The 17,711-nt window shown below is 40.2% G+C and overlaps 1 protein-coding gene across 1 annotated transcript in view; it reads left to right on the forward strand.

The window, feature by feature from the left end:
* Positions 1–17,711, forward strand: part of COG2 (component of oligomeric golgi complex 2) — a 128,720-nt gene that overhangs the window by 73,387 nt on the left and 37,622 nt on the right. Inside the window, exons 13-14 of the mRNA XM_073671438.1 lie at positions 4,551–4,745; positions 13,047–13,119. Coding sequence (XP_073527539.1) covers positions 4,551–4,745; positions 13,047–13,119 — 268 coding nt within the window. The remainder of the gene's footprint in view (positions 1–4,550; positions 4,746–13,046; positions 13,120–17,711) is intronic.

Here is a 17,711-nt window from a genome sequence, read left to right on the forward strand (position 1 = left end):
GCATAGTTTGTCCATCTTGGACTATCCTGCATTGCAACCTTCCATCAATTTTTCTATGCCGTCCACATCCATGGAAATTAGCTAGAGTGCCATGAGTTGTAAACTTCTTGATTGTGTTGCGTACCGTGGACAAAGGAACATCAAGATCTCTACAGATGAACTTTGTAACCTTGAGATTGTTTTTGTATTTTTCAACTATTTTGGTTCTTAAGTCCTCAGACAGCTTATCTCTTCTCTTTCTGTTCTCCATGCTTAGTGTGGCACACACAGACACAATGCAAAGATTGAGTCAACTTCTTCCATTTTTATCTGGTTTCAGGTGTGATTTTCATATTGCCCACACCTGTTACTTGCCACAGGTGAGTTTGTACGAGCTTGACACAAAGTTGTTTACCCACAGTTTTGGAAAGGTACCAACAATTTTGTCCTGGCCATTTTTTTTTGTGAAATGATGGCCAATTAGATTTTTTTTCTCAGATTTTTTTTTTTTTGTGATATTCTAATACACACACATGAAATAAATGTGAATAACAAAACATGTGTAATTGCAATAATTTTCTGGGAGAAATGCTTCATTTTCTGGAACAATTTCAAGGTTGCCAATACTTTCGGCCATTACTGTGGGAGGCTATGAGTGGGCTCATACGGTATATAGGGGGGCTGTGTGCGGGCTCTTACAGTATATAGGGGGATGTCAGCACACTTCTGCTCAGTATGAGATAGTGATTAAATAATAATTAATATGTTAATATTAAGCAGCATTAATTTAAGCCTATTGGTTCGGCCCTCCACAACAGTTACGGTCTCTCATGTGGCCCCTTGGGAAAATTAATTGTCCACCCCTGTTATAGAGAAATGGAAATTGGGGGGGGGGGGGGGCTAACAGATCTAGATAGTCCATTGCAGCGTGTGCAAAAACATTTCTGAACCCTTCCCATGGATCGACATCAAGTAATTTATATACGTAATCAAATACTATCAAGTAGGATGAGCATGCTAAGATACAGAAATTGGAACCAGCAATTTATTCTCCATGATGGAGGTGCACGAGTTTATAATAAGATATATCACTAACCAAATAATAAGTAGTAAATCACCACCAGTGTAGATACTTTCTATTAAATCATAAATCAAAACAAATTAAAGGGAATAATATAAAGGAAGAGACCCCAATATTATCACTAACTTTACTGGGGGATGCAGATCCAGCAGTTTTGTGAATGCTGAGCTCTATAATACCCAATACTTATTGGCAGCTTTCTGCTTATGCACAGTCTGCCAATCAGTGATGGGCACGGGGATACATGACCTGGCAGCAAGCCAAGTAGTCATCTAGTGATAATCTCCTACTGATGAAAGTGATGTTATAAAAACTACACAACAGCCCAGTAATTTATACATTGCTGGAATCAGGGTCTCTCAGATTAGGTAGAAAAAAAACTGATGCCCGATGGCCTTTAAAATAAATATCATAATAGTTGAGTAATGATCATGTATCAGATGACATACTTAAGATAACAAAAATCCTAAATCTGATGGCCAATACATATTAACCCCTTTACGACCTTGGATGTATGAGTACTTCCAAGGTTGTATCCCTGCACTCCATGCGGGCTCCAGTGCTGAGCCCGCATGTTTTGGGGCACATGACAGCTGATCTGTACAGCTATCATGTGCCCCTAACAGCCGCGAATGGACTCTCGATCCACCCGCAGCTGTTAACATGTTAAATGCTGCTGTCAATCTCCTACAGCGACATTTAACATGGCCGCGCCGGAAGCGCATCACTAATCCCGGCCATTGGCGCCCTTGTCACATGACTGCGGATCGCCGATGGGTTGGCATGACATCCCCGGGGTCTGCTATGGTCGCCGCACTGCAGTCGGCGCTCATAGCAAGTGAACCCCTTTTTTCCTACACACAACAGGGCCTCAGCTCTGCTTTGTGTAGCACAGGTGATCTCCCATGGAGACTATTAAAGCAAGTGAAAAGTTAAAAAAAAAATGTTTTTAAAAAAATATAAAAGTTTAAATCGCCCCATTTCTCCCCATTCAAAATAAAACAATAAAAAAATGAAATGTACACACATTGGATAACGCCGTGTTCAGAATCACCAGATCTGTCAATATAATATATAAAAAGAATTAATCTGATCGGTAAACAGCGTAACCAGAAAAAAACGCCAGAATTATGGGGTGTTTTTGGTCTCCGCAACATTGCAATAACAGGCGATAAAAGATCTTATCTACCCCAAAATAATATCAATAAAAACATCAGTTCGGCACGCAAAAAATAAGCTCTCACCCAGCCCCAGATCCCGAAAAATGGAGACTCTACGGGTCTCGGAAAATGGCAATTTTTTTTTTTTTTTTGCAAACTTTGGATTTTTTTTCACCACTTAAATAAAAAAAGAACCTATGCGTGTTTGGTATCTACGAACTCGTGATGACCTGGGGAATCATAATGGCAGGTCAGTTTTAATATTTATTGAATATGGTAAAAAAAAACAATTGTGGAAATTCACTTTTTTTGCAATTTCACCGTACTTTGACATTTTTTTTCCCATTTTCCACTATACGACATGGTACAACTCGTACAACTCATCCCACAAAAAGCAAGACCTCATATGGCCATATTGACTGAAAAATAATAAAGTTACGGCTCTGGGAAGACGGAGGGAAAAACCTAAGGTAGTAAAGGGGTTATGTTAAGCCAAGAAATAACTAACTACATCTTCAAATCAAAATGAACATTGAATTCAAGATTACCATTATATACAGCTCTACAAGTAGTTATCTTGGATTGCATGTCGGTTATGACTTATTGGTGCAGTTAGGTATTTCTGGGCTTGGTTTAATATATCTTGGCTATCATATTTGGGATTTCTGGTGTTATCTTAAAGGAGTTGTCCACTACTTTCACATTGATGCCCTATCCACAGGATATGGCATCAATGTCTGATCGGGCGGGGTCCCGCGCGCGGCACTCCCGCCGATCAGCTGTTATCGGTGCCGCCGGCCAGAAGTCCTTACCTGCAGTGCTTGTAGTGGCCGGCTCTTGTTACTGCACATCCGCCTCCCATTCAATAGAATGGGAGGAAGATGTGCAGTACCCCGCGGCAGCCTCTACAGATGGACGGCCAAGCATTGCAGGCAAGCGAGAACAGCTGATCGGCGGGGGTGTTGCGTGCGGGACTCAAGCCGATCATACATTGTTGCCCTATTCTATGGATAGGGCATCAATGTGAAAGTAGTGGACAACTCCTTTAAGTATGTACTCTGATATATAATGATCTATACTCAATCATTTCGGCATTTATTTTACTTTTTTTTGGTCTATGATTTAATACTGGTGGTGATTTACTACTTGTTGTTATTTGGTTACGAATATATCTTATTATACACTTGTGAACCTCTATCATGAAAACTAAATTACCTGTTCCAATTTCTGTATCTTAGCATGCTCATCCTACTGGATAAGATTTGGTTGTTACGTATACAAATAAATTACTTGCTGTGTTGTCTCCATGGGAATGGTCCAGAATTTTTTGTGTGTATGCTGTAATTAGCTATTTAGATCGGTTAGCCCTCCTTTCTCTTATACTACTGTCTGTATTTGTATCATCGTTTAAAGTAATAAAGTATGAATATTGTTATACAATTGTGTGGCTTGGCTTATCCTTGTTTTTTAAGGTGGCTACTCATGGAAGGCAGCGGTTTTCACGTCACTACGGTAATGAGGCAGTTACCCAAGAAAGTTAAAACTTGAACGTCTTTGTTTGCCAACTTATAAATTCAAACTTTTATAATCCGGTTCGCAGCCGAAACGTCTGTATCCCATCCGTTGCCATAGGTGACTGCACCACTGTATAACTTGTGGGTGCAGTAATGGTTTAGCTCAAGGCTCTGGTCTGTGTTCAATCTCACACCGACAGGTATACACAGAACCTCCTGCTCAGCCGCTTGCAGACCAATACTGACACACGCAACCATTACCTGCAGGATTAAATGTGAATTGTGCTCATGGGCCACTTGCAAGACCAGGAGTGGAGGGAGAGATCTGTCCCACTACCTTCCTACAGATCTCTCCAACAATAAAAGCCCATGTTAGGTTTTCCTAAATCTGACTTGGTCAATAGCTTGACCCAGTCCACACTTTCTTTTACTTTGCGTTGTAACCACAGCTGTGGCTGTAATTTCGATGCTCTTCAGTGGGTTTACTATGTTTCATGCATATTCTGGGGGACACATAACGACCCTCGTATATGATTCCCATCACTGCCTCCACACTATATAATATGTAACCATACAGTATTGTTTAAAAGTTATTATTACTATCAAGTTTCTCTAAATTGACAAAAAGTATCATCATTGAAACAGATGCTGATTTCTTAAGACACATCAAAAGAAGTTGTTTTTTATTTAGCTTTTTGGGTTTTTTTTTTGTTAAAAATAAAAATATTCACTGACTTTGTTTTTTTTTTTTTAAAGAGTCTAGCTTTGTCGCAAAATAGATGTTTCCTAAATGACTAATATTTTTTGATTTTCCAGTTGTCAGCCTGTGCCATTTCAGAAGGTAATATAACTGAGAGTAAAAGTTTGATGCCAACCGGTGAAAGAGATGTACCCCCTGCTTTTAGTTCTGAAGACCAGCAAACTGTATCAGCACCAGATGCCCAGTCTTCTACTTTGTCAACACGTCAGCTAATTCTTATTGTTGCAGATATAGATAAACTATTGGATCAGGTGAGAGCAAATGATTATGATCTATTATAACGTCTTTCTTCAAGCATATTGTTTTATTTATTACTCTTGTTTCTAGATGTGCTTGTTATGAGCAAATTCATAAATTAGCTCAATCTTGTAACATGATTGCACCCTAATGTATTTTAACCGTGAGAAAAAAAAAACATAAAATACATGCAAAATATATACTGTACATATAAACATACTCTATTCTGTAGGCATTTTAACCCCTTAAGAACCCTGCGATTTTCCGTTTTTGCATCTTCTTTCCTTGTTCCCAGAGCCATAGCATTTTTATTTTTTTGGTTAATATGGCCGTGTGAGGGCTTCTTTTTTGCGGAACAAGTTGTACTATTGAACGACATTACTGGTTTTACCATATCGTGTACGGGAAAATGGGAAACAAATTCCAAGTGCGGTGAAATTGCAAAAAAAAGTGCAATACCACAAATTTTTTTTTTACCACTTTCACCGAATGCTAAAACTGACCTGCCATTCTTATGCTCCAGGTCATTACGAGTTTGTAGACACCAAACCTCCTGTATAGGTTCTTTTCTATTTAAGTGGTGAAAAATAAATAAATAAAATGTAGCCATTTTCCGAGACCCGTAGCGTCTCCATTTTTTGGGATCTGGGGCTGGGTGAGGGCTTATTTTTTTGCGCGCCGAGCTGAAGTTTTTATTGATACTATTTTGGGGTAGATCCGCTGTTTTGATCGCCCGTTATTGCATATTGCATTTTATTGCAATGTTGCTGCAACCAAAAAACGTAATTCTTTCGTTTTTGAATTTTTTTCTCGTTACGCCGTTTACCGATCGGATTAATTCTTTTTTTATATTGATAGATCGGGCGATTCTGAACTCGGTGATACCAAATATGTGTATGTGGGGTTTTTGTTTTGTTTTTTTTATTTTGAATGGGGCGAAAGGGGAGTGATTTAAACTTTTATATTTTTTTAATATTTTTAAAAACATTTTTTTTACTTTTTGCATGCTTCTATTGTCTCCATAGGAGACTAAAAGCATCAACTGTCCGATCGCCTCTGCTACATAGAGGTGATGAGCAGATCACCTCTATGTAGCAGAAATGCTCCTGTGCTATGATCGCCGACCACTAGGTGGCGCTCATAGCTATCATTACATGACAACCACTGGGGTCTGCTGTAGACCCATGGTTGTCATGCCCCCACCCATCAGTGACCAGCGATCACGTGACGGGGTCACCAATGGGCGGGGTAAGTGACGCGCTTCCGGCCGCGTTAACTGGTTAACGGCCACTGAACCGGGGGTGATGGCCTGGGGCGTACTAATACGCCCCAGGCTTTAAAGGGGTTAATTAAATTTTGTTTAATTTGATTGGTTTTTATTATGTGCCAGAAAGAGGGGGGAAAAAGCAGCAACCTTAGTTCAATTTCTTCTGCATTTTATAGAATGCAATTTATATAGGTAACTGTTGACCAAACCCACTAATTATCTAATAAATGTTTATTTTATAACTCAACTCCAATACGGCAGATGTCAGGGAAAGATTTAACGTGTCGCTCTTTTGTTCCTGTTAAAAATTAACTGCCGGCAGCAGATGCTTAGCTTAGGGGGTGCGAAACTTCAGCGTGGGCCCCTAACCAGTTTACAACTATGGTGGCACACCCTAATCGGGGGTATGCGGCAACCTTGGCAGATGACCATGTAGTTACATAAAATATATCTCTATTAGTGATGATCGAATAGTGAAATATTAGGATTTGGGAAAATCGGTCCGAATAATTTCTAATATTTGAGTATTTGTACCAAATAATGAATCCAATGCCAGTCAATGGGAAAGCCGAATATTTTTCTGCTGGACCCAAGAAACAGGTCTGGGGGCCTGAGAAAAAGACTGAAATGGAAGGGAAAGTGGTATCTGGGAATAATGTTGTCAGACTATTGCGCTGTTTTTACGGATTTATAACAAGACCTACAAAACCAAGCCTAAATTTTTTTTTTTAAAGGGAAAAATGCTAAGAAACATTTTTTTGCTTCATAATTACTTGTATATAATGCAAAATAAAAAAATAAAATAATAAAAAAAAAAAAATTATACCTCCTCTTCAGCATTTGTTCACACGTAGCGTTTTGGCTTTAGTTTTTCCTTTTACATTTGTGAGGGCTCTCACTCGTACATTGGGAGGTCCCTCCCTCATTCAAAATTGTTAGCTAGGTAGTGGAATACATATTCCCAAGCACTTTATAATGCCAGCTAAAACATGCCCATTTCAATTTTGGGCTTCTCTCGCCACATCCACCGCCATGTCATTATGTGGCCCTCACTTCACATTTTCAGAGGGCCAGCAGGTGCCGTGAAACCTGAGTTTTGTGAGTTCATTTTGGCCACCAGATCCCAATGGAGCCACTGTCATAACGGGAGAAGCCTCTGTAAGGTGAATATAGAACAGGAGTTGGGGGAGTTGTATGATCAATGTCAGTAAACTGGATTCCACCAGACACCAAAAGCATTTGAATTAAATTCTGAATACAGTAAATGCAAGCGAGGACCTGTATTGTGGTCAGTCTGTCAGACATGAAACCCATGTCAGGAACATTTACAAGCCTCATTTTACTTTGAAGCTGCCTCCTCAAGGGAGAGAGACAGGAGTGCCATTGACCAATCTGCACAACCCTACGCACTTCTTCTGGAAACTACCCAACCAGGCGGAATGTATCTTTTGCATGGTTTTGAGCAACAACAAAGTAATTACAGGATATGTCCTAGAGAGTGACGAGGTCTGTGAAGTGTATTACTCAGATGACAGGCAGGCCTTAGTGTGGCAATGACCATATTCCAATATATGTAAGGCTGCGACCTGAATAGGTCTGTGGAGCGTATTAACCAGTCTCTTAGACCTGCTTAAAATGTACAGAAACTGGCCAGTACCCCACCAACATTTTTTTTTTTTTTTTTTTTTGCAAAATTTAGAAAACTTAAGGGAACCGACAGTTTAATAAAGAGACGCGAGTCTCATTTAGGAGCCTGGAAAAGCCAGGAATGGTCTTTGTCCAGCATCGGACAATGTAACAATGTAAAGTGCTAACGAATATGTATGTCCTATCTAACTAACAATTTGAAAAGAGACATATATGCTGACAAGGGAAAACTGAACACTGCGCTAGGACCAAAAAGAGGACATGGTTGCTTAATGTTCTTACTATATGTGCAACTGCAGGTTGTGGGCAAGGGGCCTCAGCGCCTGCTTCCTGTACAGCAGATTGGGAACCACGTAACACAGGGGAAGGGCCAGGGGTTTCACCCTCAGGCACAGATTTTGTACCCATGTGTTCCGCCCATATACTGGGGTGCTACGTATGTCAGCAGTATATGGCATATGCTAACAGAAGTATTATGTCGAATTTCCCTTTATAAAGGGATGTGTGAGTAAGATTTTCGAACTAGCAGCATATACACTGTGTGCCGAATTATTAGCGAGCTCAGACCGCTCTTCCATTTTTGAAGACCAAAATGTAAAAGAGTCCAAACCGTCCATGATGGTATTGATATTGAGCTTAAGATACTCCTGCACCATCCTCTCCAGTCGTTCACCATGTGTCAGACTTGTGCACTGTGTGCCGAATTATTAGGCAAATGAGTATCTTGATCACATGATACTTTTTATACATGTTGTCCTACTCCAAGCTGCATAGGCTTGAGAGCCAACTACCAATTAATTAAATTTGGTGATGTGCATCTCTGTAATGAGGAGGGGTGTTGACTAATGACATCAACACCCTATATAAGGTGTGCTTAATTATTAGGCAACTTCCTTTCCTTTGGCAAAATGGGTCAGAAGAGAGATTTGACGGGCTCTGAAAAGTCCAAAATTGTGAGATGTCTTGCAGAGGGATGCAGCAGTCTTGAAATTTCCAAACTTTTGAAGCGTGATCACCGAACAATCAAGCCTTTCATGGCAAATAGCCAACAGGGTCGCAAGAAGCGTGTTGGCCAAAATAGGCGCAAAATAACTGCCCATTAATTGAGGAAAATCAAGCGTGAAGCTGCCAAGATGCCATTCGCCACCAGTTTTTCCATATTTCAGAGCTGCAACGTTACTGAAGTATCAAAAACCACAAAGTGTGCGATACTCAGGGACATGGCCAAGGTAAGGAAGGCTGAAAAACGACCACCTTTGAACAAGAAACATAAGATAAAACGTCAAGAATGGGCCAAGAAATATCTTAAGACTGATTTTTCAAAGGTTTTATGGACTGATGAAATGAGAGTGACTCTTGATGGGCCAGATGAATGGGCCAGAGGCTGGATCAGTAAAGGGCAGAGAGCTCCACTCCGACTCAGACGCCAGCAAGGTGGAGGTGGGGTACTGGTATGGGCTGGTATCATCAAAGATGAACTTGTGGAACCTTTTCGGGTTGAGGATGGAGTGAAGCTCAACTCCCAGACCTACTGCCAGTTTCTGGAAGACAACTTCTTCAAGCTTTAGTACAGGAAGAAGTCGGTATCGTTCAAGAAAAACATGATTTTCATGCAGGACAATGCTCCATCACATGCATCAAAACTACTCCACAGCGTGGCTGGCCAGTGAAGGTCTAAAAGAAGAAAAAATACTGACATGGCCCCCTTGTTCACCTGATCTGAACCCCATAGAGAACCTGTGGTCCATCATAAAATGTGAGATCTACAGGGAGGGAAAACAGTACACCTCTCGGAACAGTGTCTGGGATGCTGTGATTACTGCTACACGCAATGTTGATCGAAAACAGATCAAGCAACTGACAGAATCTATGGATGGAGGCTGTTGAGTGTCATCATAAAGAAAGGTGGCTATATTGATCACTAATTTTTTTGTTTTTGTTTTTGCATGTCAGAAATGTTTAGCTCTAAATTTTGTGCACTGATATTGGTTTACCTGGTGAAAATAAACATGCGAGATGGAATTATATTTGGTTTTTATTAAGTTGCCTAATAATTCTGCACAGTAATAGTTACCTGCACAGATATCCTCCTAAGATAGCCAGATCTAAAAAAAAAAACACTCCAACTTCCAAAAATATTAAGCTTGGATATTTGAGTCTTTTGGGTTGATTGAGAACATAGATGTTGATCAATAATAAAAATAATCCTCTAAAATACAACTTGCCTAGTAATTCTGCACACAGTGTATATAGAGCATGTTTCATTACTCATATTATTATTCTGTGTAAGGCTGAAACCTGAAGTGGTGTGTGGAGCATATTAAAGAAGTTGTCCAGTACTTTATATTACCCCACCCAATGTATCCCCCCCGGGGCCCCTAAGGTGTTTTGTAATTGGTTTACGTTACAGATACTGCCTGTGAGCTGCGCTATCACTGGCCTCTCAAGGCATCACGTGACCCCGCGCTGATGTCACGACAAGTGAGGCGTGACTCAGCGCTGGGGTCCCTGCGGTAGCTGCTGGGTTGTGGGCTGGGTTACCCCCCGCGTCACACCCAGTGTCCACCACGCGCTTTCGCAATGAATTGGGTAGAGGCAGAGCGTGCGGTGGATGCCGGGTGTGACTTTGGGGGGTAACCCCGCCCACAGCCTGGCATCCACCGTGGAACGCAGAAGACAGAGACCCCCGGCTGCTGCCAGCACTTGTCGTCAACGCTGGCGGCAGCCCGGGATTACGTGATGCCTGTGGGCAGCCAGTGATAACGCCGCTCACAGGCAGTATCTGCAACGTAAGCTAATTACAGAAATCCTTAGGGGGCCCCAGTGGGATACATTGGGGGAGTAATATAAAGTACTGGACAACCCCTTTAATGCATTGATGTTCCTCAGTGTCCAAGTGCAGACCCAAAAATCAACATCAGGCTCCCAGATACATGCTTAACCCCTTTACCCCCCGAGGGTGGTTTGCACGTTAATGACCAGGCCAATTTTTACAATTCTGACCACTGTCATTTTATGAGGTAATTACTCTGGAACGCTTCAACGGATCCCCCTGATTCTGAGATTGTTTTTTCGTGACATATTGACCTTCATGATAGTGGTAAAATTTATTCGATATCCCTTGCATTTATTTGTGAAAAAAAACAGAAATTTGGCAAAAATTTTGAAAATGTCGCAATTTTCAAAATTTGAATTTTCATGCCCTTAAATCAGAGAGATATGTCACACAAAAGAGTTAATAAATAACATTTCCCACATGTCTACTTTACATCAGCACAATTTTGGAACCAAAATTTTTTTTTATTGGGGAGCTATAAGGGTTAAAAGTTGACCAGCAATTTCTCATTTTTCCAACAAAATTTACAAAACCATTTTTTTAGGGACCACATCATATTTACAGTCACTTTGAGGGGTCTTTATGACAGAAAATACCCAAAAGTGACCCCATTCTAAAAACTGCACCCCTCAAGGTGCTCAAAACCACATTCAAGAACTTTATTAACCCTTCAGGTGCTTCACAGGAATTTTTGGAATGTGGAAGAAAAAAATTGACATTTAACTTTTTTCACAAAAATGTTACTTTAGACCCAGTTTTTTTTATTTTCGCAGCGGTAAGAGGAAAAAATGGACCCCAAAATTTGTTGTGCAATTTCCCCTGAGCACGCAGATACCCCATATGTGGGGAAAAAAACACTGTTTGGGCGCATGGCAGGGTTCGGAAGGGAAGGAGCGCCATTTGACTTTTTGAAAGTAAAATTTGCTTTGGAGAGTCCCTGATGTGCCTAAACAGTGGAAACCCACCACAAGTGACACCATTTTGGAAACTAGACCCCTCAGGGAACTTATCTAGATGTGTGGTGAGCACCCTGAACCACCAAGTGCTTTACAGAAGTTTATAACATGGAGCCGTGGCCCATGTTATAAATCAGGCCATCACCCAATTTGGCCTGAGAATATTGTCTGAGGCTGGGCTGTGTGGTATCAGCCACTGTAAAATCTTGCTCCATAGCCACCTGCTCGGCATTCAAAGCTTCCTCTTTGAGATTCTGCAGCGAATGTTTTAATAGAGCAGCAGGATGGTTACGCTGATAATAGTGTATACACTTTTGCTTCCATTCCAATGCAATGTCCTCACAGCTCCCCTATACAGTATAATGTCTCTCACAACTCCCCATATAAACAGTGTAATGGGACCACAGCTCCCCTATACACTGTATGATGCCCCCACAAGTACTATTTAAATGAAGAAGAAAAAAATCATATACTTTCCTAACCTGGGATTCTGGCGAGTCTGCCTGCAGACTGCGGCAAGGCACAAGTCAACGTACGCAGTGATGTTACCTCTTCAAGCTCATCAAGAGAATGCCAAGAGTGTGCAAAGCAGTCATCAAAGCAAAAGGTGGCTACTTTGAAGAACCTAGAATATAAGACATATTTTCAGTTTTTTCACACTTTTTTGTTAAGTATATAATTCCATATGTGTTAATTCATAGTTTTGATGCCTTCAGTGTGAATGTACAATTTTCATAGTTATGAAAATACAGAAAAATCTTTAAATGAGGAGGTGTGTCCAAACTTTTGGTCTGTACTGTGTGTGTGTATATATATTTATATAATATTAATATATTGTGTGTGGTCCCTGATGGCAGCGTTTAGAGGGCTAAGCAGCCATGAGTGGTATTGGCACTTTCCCTGGCTGTTACAGAAGGCACTCGGCTATCACTAAAGCCGAGCTCTTAGCGATGATTATGTGTACACAGCTCCTGTGCCCACATAACCACCTGGACATACCGGTACATCTATTTCCGGGAACTCATTGCAAACATATCGGGAAGAGGTTAAAGAGTTATATGGATAGCGCACGTGCTATAATTTTTTATTTTTTTTTTTCCAAAGGGCCATTGATTTGCATTGCTGAGTTTGATCCACAACATGGATCACAGTGACATCTTTTTTTCCCCTTTTAAAATGTACCTGTAAAATAGAAAAAGCACATTTGTTAGAATGGGTCCGTGATCGTTCTGCTACAATAATTTTTAGCACAAGTACCAAAAACTGATGTGTGAAAGAGCTCTAGAAAAAATTCCAGTTTTGTACAAGGTGTTTCCCCCCACTGCCCACCGTATGTCTGTTATTACAGGGTTCCCCAACTCCAGTCCTCAAGGCCACCAACAGGTCATGTTTTCAGGATTTCCTTAGTATTGCACAGGTGATAATTCCATCACCTGCACAGGCAATAATTCCATCACCTGTGCAATACTAAGGAAATCCTGAAAACATGGCCTGTTGGTGGGCCTTGAGGACTGGAGTTGGGGAACCCTGTGTTATTAGACAGATTTGCTACTCACAGCGCCTCAAATAACAATCCATTTATATAGATTTTGTTTTTAATGTTTTCTAGATACCTGAATTAATTGATGTGATTCAAGTCAAACTTAGTTTAACTGGATTTAAGACTATGGAAATAATTAAAGGTAAGGCAGTCTTCCACCCATATGTACAAAATTCAGTTTTTTAATTCTGCACACTATTCTGTATACAAGTGCACAGCTATCACAGAACAGTTACAAAAAGTCAGCTGACCTCAAGCTGTTTGTCTTTGTTTAATCCGTCCGCACCATCAATAGTGCGTGTCTGTTATAATGAATAGATGACACCCCCAAGATGACAACTACCAATATAGAAGATCGCCACATTCGTAGCTGGGTAGATCCATAGATGCCTCAGTCAAGAGTGACCACAAAAAAATAAGTGGTTTTACACTTCCAATAAGCTTTCATAGGCTCTCACACCCCCTAGATCTACCAAGGACATGAGCCAATTAAGACCATCTTTAAAAGGATTATTCCCATCTCTGTGGATGAGTGTTGGATAGTGCTTTAAAAACAAGCAATTTTTGCAATTTACTGTTTATTAAAATGTGCAGACATTCTTGAGAAAGTAACACTTTTATTTATAGCTCATTGTCTAGGAGAATAGCTGCTGCTGTCTGGATTTAAAGTACTGCACTGAAGTTGGCCCAGGATTAGGTGATTACTGTGTGCTCCAGCGTTTGCAGCTTCAAAATAATGCTTACAAGCTCTTTAGAAAAGTACCTTTAAGCGCTCTGCTTCTTCCACCATCACTGCTAACAGTGGTGGTCGGTCACCTAAGCAATGAACTGTATGCAAAAGAAAAGTGTTAATATATCATATTTAGATTCAAGAGTCCTCAGTGGTTGATACATTTTAATTGCTTCTCCTTATCTATGAATTGCTCCAATATTTACCGGCACAAATGTTTATCCCTCTCCCATAATGATCGTTCTGCTTCCCGTCACTTGTCTCCTCCATTTCTGTGTCTTGTTGTGTATAAATATGTGACTCTTCAGATTGTGGTATACTACGCTCGATGAAGAGGTCTGAGTAGTTTTGAAAGCTTGCAATTTGTTACAATCTTTTGAGTTAGCCATTATAAGGTATCAACCACTGAGGACTCTCAAATCTAAATACTTTTCTATCTACTGGCTAACATGGTACAAAGATATATTTTAATATATCATGAATAGCTAAGAATTTTATTAAACAGTAAATTGCAAAAGTGCTTGTTCTTTACACTATCCAACAATACCTAAACTGTATTAAGAGTTATTAAGCAAATGAGTGTCTTAACCATATCATTTTTATGCAGATATTCAAATTCCAAACCGTATAAAATGTATTGCTTATTGGTTGAAGCAGATATGGTGATGTATATGGTGAGGCCTAAAGATAGAATACCCTTTATCATGGTGTGCAAAATTATTTGGCGTCTTGTTTACCTCAAGCAAAATGGGCCAAAAAAAGAGATTTCACTGACTCTGAAATTTCGCAAATTATTGCAACTGTTATAGGTATGCGGCACTCTTGAAATTAAGATATTGGGGCGATCACAGAGCCATCAAAAGCTATATTGCACATAGTCAGCAAGGTCGCAAAAAGCATGTTTAGAAAAAGACTCCTATTAATTGCCAAAGGCTTGAGAAGAATCATACGTGAAGTCACTATAAACCCATTATCCTCCAGTGCTGTCATATTTTAGAACTGCAACCTCCCTGGAGTGTCCAGAAGTACAAGGTGCTCAGTACTCGGAGACATGGCCAAGGTAAGGAAGACTGATGACTGAAATCTGGCCGCCACTGAACAAGGAAGGCACAGAAGTGTAAACATCAAGACCGGGCCATGAAATATCCGAGGACAGATTTTTCAAAGGCTTTATGGACTGATGAGTGACTCTTGATGAACCAGATGGATGGGCCCATAGCTGGATCAGTAAGGGGCACAGACCTCCACTTCGACTTTGTTCCATATGACTTGCATTTGTTTGTGAAAATATCAGAAATTTGGCGAAAATTTAGCAATTTTCAAACATTTAATTTTTATGCACTTAAACCAGAGAGCTATGTCACACAAATTAGCATAAATAACATTTACCACATGTCTACTTTACATCAGCACAATTTTTGAAACCTCTTTTTTTTTTTTTTGTTAAACGTTTAACCCTTCTAAATTCCTATCAGCAATTTCTAATTTTTCCAGCAAAATTAACAAAACCATTTTTAAGAACTACATCGCATATGAAGTGAATTTAAGGGGCCTATATGACACAAAATGCCCAAAAGTAACACCATTCTACAAACAGCACCCCTCAAACTGCTCAGAACCACATCCAAGAAGTTTATTAACCTTTCAGGTGCTTCACATGAGGGAAGCACCTGAAAGGTTAATGTGGAAGGCAAAAAAGAAAATTTTACTTTTTCCCCACAAAAATGTTACTTTAGCTCCAAATTTAGCATTTTCACAGGGGTAACCGGTGAAGATACACCATACAATTTTTTTGAACAATTTCTCCTGTGTATGCTGATACCTCATATGTGATGGAAAACTACAGTTTACGCGCATGGCAGGGCTCAGTTGGGAAGGATCGCCATTTGGCTTTTGGAATGCAAAACTGTCTGGAATCATTAGCGGACATCATGTCTCGTTTGGAGAGCCCCTGATGTGCCTAAAGAGTCGAAATCTTCCACAAGTGACCCTATTTTGGAAACTACATCCCTCAAAGAATTAATCTAGAGGTGTAGTGAGCACCTTGAACCCACAGGTGCTTCACAGAATTTTACAATGTTGAGCCAGAAAAAAAAAATTCCCTAAAAAATGTTGTTTTTATGCCCCAAATTAGGAGAAAATGAACCATACAATTTGTTGTGCAATTTCTCCTGAGTACACCAATATCCCATATGTGGTAGAAAACTACTTTTGAGGTACAATGCAAAGCTCACAAGGGAAGAAGTTGGAGTTCAGATTTTGTTGCAATGGTTTGAGGGTTGCCATGTCACATTGGCAGAGCCCCTGAGGTGCCAGAACAGCAGAACTCCTCCCCCGCTATAAGTGACTTCATTTTACAAGCTACACCCCCTCCTCCCCAATGAATTCATCTAGGGGTGCAGGGAGCATGTTAACACCACATGTGCCTCACAGAATTTTATACCACTGAGCTGTGAAGAAAGAATAATTACATTTTTACCACTAAAATGTTGTTATAGCCCCAAATTTTTAATTTTTATAAGGGCTAATAGGAAAAAATGAACCTTACCGTTTGTTTTGCAATTACTCCTGAGTGTGCCAATGCCATACACTTAATCGGAAACTACTTTTCAGGCACAGTGGAAGGCTCAGAAGGGAAAGGGCACCATATTATAGTGCAGATTTTACTGTTATAGTTTGCAGTTGACCTGACCCATGGAAGAGCCCTTGAGGTGCCAGAACAGCAGAACCCCCCATAATTGACCCTATTTTACAATCTAAACCTCTCAATGCAGTGATCATATTGACACTACAGGTGTGTTAAAGAATTTTATACCACTGGGCAGTGAAAAAAAAAAAAAAAATTTTTACCACAAAAATGTTTTTAGCCCCAGATTTTACGTGTTCATGGGGAAATGGGTAAAAATGGCACTAAAATTTGTCACACAATTTCCACTGAACGTGGAAATACCCCATATGTGTCTGTACAGTACTGCTTAGCCACACGGCGAGCCTATGGAGGGAAGGAGCACTATTTGCCTCCTAGAGCGCATATTTTCCTAGAATAGTTTGCAGACTCCTTATACAGAGCCCCTAAATGCTAGAAGACCAGAATACCCCCTCAAGTGACCCCATTTTGGAAATTATACACCTTGCGAGTTTGTCTACAGATGTAATGATGATTTGACTACATGGGTGTTTTCCCAGAAACAAGCAGCAGTGGATGTTGCTGAGCGAAAACTGGAAATCAGCTATTGTAGTGCCCAGTACGTTATGCCCAGCTCGTACGTCTGGAGACATTAACCTATATATGTGTGTGTGTATGTATATATATCTATATACAGGTGCTTCTCACAAAATTAGAATATCATCAAAAAGTTTGTTTATTTCAGTTCTTCAATACAAAAAGTGAAACTCGTATATATAGTCATTACAAACAGTGATGATTATGGCTTACAGCTAATGAAAACACAAAAGTCATTATCTCAGTAAATTATAATCATTAACAATTAACTTCTGCAAAGGCATCCTAAGCATTTACAAACGTCCCTTAGTCTGTTTCAGTAGGCTCCACAATCATGGAGAAGACTGCTGACTTGACAGATGTCCAGAAGGCAGTCATTGACACACTCCACAAGGAGGGTAAGCCATAAAAGGTCATTGCTAAAGAAGCTGCTGTTCAGAGTGCTGTATCTAAGCATATTAACGGAAAGTTGAGTGGAAGGAAAAAGTGTGGTAGAAAAAGATGCACAAGCAATGGGGAAAACTCAGCCTTGAAAGGATTGTTAAGAAAAGGCCATTCAAAAATTTGGGGGAGATTCACAAGGAATGGACTGCTGCTGGAGTCATTGCTTCAAGAGTTGCCACACACAGAATTATCCAGGACATGGGCTACAAGTGTTGCATTCCTTGTGTCAAGCCATTAGACAATGCCAGAAGCGTCTTACCTGGACTGTTGCTCAGTGGTCCAAGGTGGTGTTTTCAGATGAAAGTAAATTTTGCATTTCATTTGGAAATTAAGGTCC

The sequence above is a fragment of the Phyllobates terribilis genome, unplaced genomic scaffold, assembly GCF_046119375.1.
Source record: "Phyllobates terribilis strain yellow unplaced genomic scaffold, ASM4611937v1 Scaffold_3__8_contigs__length_932513732, whole genome shotgun sequence".
Classification (NCBI taxonomy): domain Eukaryota; kingdom Metazoa; phylum Chordata; class Amphibia; order Anura; family Dendrobatidae; genus Phyllobates; species Phyllobates terribilis.